Raw genomic sequence first — 4,728 nt, forward strand, 5'->3', positions numbered from 1 at the left:
CTGGCATCACAGCCAGGCCTCAGCTGAGGATGGGGACCCCACCAGCCCCCTGCAGCCCTCTCAGCCTGTGGCCACTCCTCACACAAAGGTTTTTTCCACCCTTGTATCTTACCAGAATTTGTGCCACACAAATCCTTGGAGAGATAGGGATTGGGTAGGTTACAGAGCACGAGAAGCCACACCCGACCTATTCAGAGCATCCAAACATTACTGTCAGCTTAAAGCACAGTAAATTCCAGGAGAGGAACCAAATAGAACCACAGAATATCCTGAATTGAAGGGACCCCCCAGGATCAGCCAGTGCAGCCCCTGTCCCTGGCCAGACCCCCAACAATCCCAGCCTGTCCATCCCTGGTGTCCAAACGCTCCTGGAGCTCTGGCAGCCTCGGGGCCGTGCCCATTCCCTGGGGAGCCTGGGCAGTGCCAGCACCTCTGGGGGAGGGAAGAGCCTTGCCCTGAGCTCCAGCCTGAGCCTGGGCAGTGCCAGCACCTCTGGGGGAGGGAAGAGCCTTGCCCTGAGCTCCAGCCTGAGCCTGGGCAGTGCCAGCACCTCTGGGGGAGGGAAGAGCCTTGCCCTGAGCTCCTTCATGGAGCTCCCCTGACACATCTCCAGCTATTCCCTCAGCATGTCATGTGCCTGCAATTTCTGCTGTATTTCTATTTTTTTTTTCCTTGCTGCCTCAGAAGGCCCTACAAACAGCAGGGGGAAAACAGATCAAAGTGCAGAGCCACAAACTCTCCTGGTTTTGACCCCATCAACTGCTCCTGGAGCTGGGGACAGGGAGAGGGGCCAGCACAGGCCTGGAGCCTGGGCAGAGCTGCCAAGGCACAGCTACACCAGGCAGGGACAGACAGATCCCTGCGCTCGTGGGATTCCCATGGCTGGGAATACCCAGGTCAAGCTTCACTGTTTTGCTTTAGGAGGGTCCAGCTCTCCTCCACACTACCAGGGACACAAGTGGGATGTCCTGGACAATTGGTGCCTGCCATGGCTTGTGGATTTGATAAGAATGTTTTTTTGATCATGCCTTTCCCTCTGTCACTACAGCTCCACTTCAGGCTCTATGGCCTTTAAGTCACCAGAAAAATGACCCAAATTTCATCAGGGAGCAAAGGTCACAACTGGATCTCATTTTGAATAAGCAAGGCTAAACATTCTGCTTTCATTCCTCACCACGTTTTGAACAGCCACACTTCCCTCCCTGCCCCAATCCAACCAGAAAGGACATGGACACATCACACCAACGGTGCTGTATTTCCAGAAGACAGGGAGAGTTTTCCCAAAGGAAAATTCCCAGCATGGGACAGGGACAAATCAAACCAGCAACAGTGCTTGCAGACAACTGGGTCTTTATTTAGGTATTTAAAGTGCTACAAAAAACTGAAGGAGCCTCCATCTGGCAACTTCCTTTTCTGCAGTCTTAACTCTGTTGGAAGAAGCAGACACAGCCCATTAGTGGAGTCTCAGTAATTAAGTATTACACAGCAATTTCAGTCAGAGCTGGGCACTTACAGCTGGGCACTCGATGGCACCACTGTTGATGTCATCAATGATGTCGTGGGGGTGTCTCCCATCAATGCTGCAGCCCACAGACTGGGCAGTGCCAAGGATCTCCTTGATGGTCCCTGCAGCAGGAAGACACACCTTTGTTTTACCAGGAAAACACCTCAGGAACCAACCTGGAGCAGCCTGGGCTAGTGGAAGGTGTCCCTGCCCATGGAAACTCAGTGAACTATAAGGTTCATTCCAACAGACACCAGCCTGGATTCTGAGAATCACACAGAACTCCTCAGATCTCTCAGCTGTTCCTCCTCCCTCAGAGGTTTGCAGGCTGGAGCCTCAGGGCTCACCACATCTCACAAATCCTTACCCAGATCTCACACCCTGGATTCCCCCAGGAACACACTGCAAACCCCCTGTGCCTCTACCCTCCCCAGGGTATGGGGCTGCCTGTTCCCAGCCAGCACAGAGCCACGGACCCTCCCTCCCAGGGAATGGAGCAGGGGAAGGAGCTCTCCCTGGGAATGGAGCACTCCCTGGGAATGGAGCAGGGGAAGGAGCTCTTCCTGGGATTGGAGCAGGGGAAGGAGCTCTCCCTGGGAATGGAGCAGGGGAAGGAGCCCCCCCTGCAGAGCCCAGGACTCACCCGAGAGCTCCCGGGCCAGCGAGCGGTGCCGCATCTGCCGCGCGATGTTCACGATCTCGTCGAAGGTGACGCTGCCACTGTGCTTAACTGGGAGGGAACAGCAGCACTGAGGCCTCTGTGCCCTGCCAGCTCCTCTTTCCTCTGGGAGCACCATTCCCAGCACTCAGATCACGTGGAGATCTGGGGGTTTGCAGCTCCAGCAGGACTGCTGTCAGTGCTGCTGCTCCCACACTGCAGCACTGAATTATCCCCAATTCCTCTGTCTAAGGCTGCATTTCTGCCAGCTCCCCTGGCTGTGCCAGGCCCTGTGCTACAGGAGAGGAGTCTGATCTACCCCAGCTTTGCCCAGAGAAGCTGTGGCTGCCCCTGGAAGTGTCTATGGCTGGGTGGACAGACCTTGAAGCAACCTGGAAGCTGTCCCTGCCTATGGCAGGGGGGGAATTGATGGGCTCCTAAGTCCCTCCCAACCCAAACCACTCCATGACTCCACACATCTCTGCTGATGAGCATCTCTTGGTACCCTGGCACTGCAGGGATGCCCAAAAAACAGCCTCATATCCCCTGTTATCCAGTTTGTGCTGAATAATTCCAGAGGAAGGTACTGGCATTTTTCCTCTTTTAGCCCCAAAACATTCTGAACCAGAGCCAGGGGAACACTTACTGTTCTTCTGCTTCTTCCTGTCACGAGGTGGCTCCTTCAGAGCTTTGATAATCAGAGCCGAGGCAGAGGGAACAACCTCTATCTAAATGCAAAGAGATTAATTTCCCCCCCCCATTCTACACAGAATTCCATTACTAATGAAGAAACTCAACCACTCAATTATCTCAGCAAAAGTAATTCCAGAGCAGTTTGGTTTGATCAGTTCCCTCATGCCCAGGATTTTTATGCTGCAGAAATCTGTTCCCAGGTTTTCGGCACAGGCCTCCCCACGTGCAGGAGAGGACTGCTTCCTGCCTGGGGCTTCCTCTTAGCTCACCACTGGAATGTACCAGCCACGGGCATCAGAACAGGTACGGTGGCAGGTGGCTACAGGAGTTAGCAAGGTTTTAAGTTATTTATTTCTATGCTGCTTTTAAGAAAGTCTTGTGGGTTTTTTTTTTAATATGCTGGTTAGACATTGTGTAGAAAGAACAATTTATCTGCAACAGGATGAAAATTGAATTTTGGCACATTACGATCTTTTCTCAGGCTCCACACACATCCCCCCACCCACGTTTTAAGGTCTTTCCAGAAGACCCCCACACACCCCCTGTGTGGCACTCATTTTATCCACCTCGGAAGGATGAAGGGCTGAGTGGACCCTGCCGGGCTCCGGGCCGGGGGCTGGAGCAGGCGGAGCCCGGGGGGGCTCCATCCAGGCCTGCCGCCCCGGCCGGCCCTGCGGCGTGCGGTACCTGCGCTTGCCTGTTCTGGATCGTCAGCTTCACCGTGATCCGCAGCCCCTTCCAGTCGCCCGTGGCCTTGGCGATGTCATCGCCCACCTTCTTGGGGGACTGAGGGGCGACACGTGGAGGTGACACAGGGCTCGGGTTACAGCCCAGCCCAGCGCTGCCCGCGGCTTCTCCCCGTGTGCGGTACCCGGACACCTTTCCCCCAGGATGGAGCAGATCCCCAGGACACGCTCCCCACCGCCTTCGGGACGTATTTTATCCCTCCCGTTTAAGTTTCCCTTGGGATTCAATCACTCCCCTAGCGGGACACGCTTCCCACTCCGCCCGGGACGTGTTCCCCCGCTCCCCTCCCAGCCCCCGGCCCCGGAACGTACCAGCCCCAGCGGTCCGATCTTGGGCGCCAGCGCGGACGTGGCTCCGACCTCTCCGCCGGTGCAGCGCAGGTAAACTGCGGGGACAGCAGCGTCAGCCGCGCCCGCCGGGCCCGCGGCCCCCGCCCGCCTCCCGCGCCCGCCGCCGCCACCACCTACCGACTTTGATCTCATTGGGATCGAACTTGGGCGGCATCGCGGCGGCGGATGGCGGGGATGGAGGCGGATGGCGGGGATGGAGGTAGACAGAAGCGGATGGAGGCGGATGGAACACGGAGCGGGACCAAACACAGACCACCTCCCCAGAACAGCGAAAAGGCGGGGTGGGCGGCGCTGGCCTAAGATATACTCGCTGAGATCTCGCGAGAGGACAGGGAATCATAAACCATGACCGAGATCTCGCGAGACGTGAAGAGCTGGCTGTGGCGGGATGTCTACAAATGTATTTATGAGTTTTTATCTCTGTATAACGTGATGTAGCGATAGATAGATAGATAGATAGATAGATAGATAGATAGATAGATAGATAGATAGATAGATAGATAGATAGATAGATAGATAGATAGATAGATAGATAGATAGATAGATAGATAGATAGATTGATAGATAGCCCTGTTGCAGAACGTGGGCGCAGCGGTGGTGAGGCACTGGCAGGCACTGCCCAGGGCACCGCTGCAGTCCCCGCCCCTGGAAGTGCCCAAGGAAGGTCCGGCCGTGGCGCTCAGCGCTCTGGGCGGGGGGATGCGGCGGGGATCAGGCACAGACTGGACTCGGTCACTCCCGGGATCTTTCCAATCCCGGGTTCCCGGTCCCGGCGG

The 4,728-nt window shown here is 56.0% G+C and overlaps 1 protein-coding gene across 2 annotated transcripts; it reads right to left on the reverse strand.

Annotated features, from left to right (window-relative positions):
* Nucleotides 1-1,333: 1,333 nt before the first annotated feature.
* Nucleotides 1,334-4,243, reverse strand: RPL12 (ribosomal protein L12; the record flags this gene model as incomplete). 2 transcript variants are annotated; one of them, XM_079324276.1, is made up of 7 exons in its annotated part: nucleotides 4,070-4,243; nucleotides 3,914-3,987; nucleotides 3,543-3,641; nucleotides 2,809-2,890; nucleotides 2,148-2,234; nucleotides 1,514-1,626; nucleotides 1,334-1,427 (listed from the first exon to the last, which is right to left on the reverse strand). In XM_079324276.1, exons 1-7 carry the CDS (start codon nucleotides 4,104-4,106, stop codon nucleotides 1,422-1,424), a joined length of 498 nt encoding a protein of 165 aa, XP_079180402.1. In that variant the 5' UTR covers nucleotides 4,107-4,243. The 2 variants fall into 2 exon arrangements, with proteins under 2 accessions (XP_079180402.1, XP_079180401.1); XM_079324275.1 differs by lacking the exon at nucleotides 1,334-1,427 and having other exon boundaries at nucleotides 1,496-1,626.
* Nucleotides 4,244-4,728: the final 485 nt, after the last annotated feature.

This window comes from Erithacus rubecula (genome assembly GCF_903797595.1).
Source record: "Erithacus rubecula genome assembly, chromosome: 21".
Taxonomy (NCBI): Eukaryota; Metazoa; Chordata; class Aves; order Passeriformes; family Muscicapidae; genus Erithacus; species Erithacus rubecula.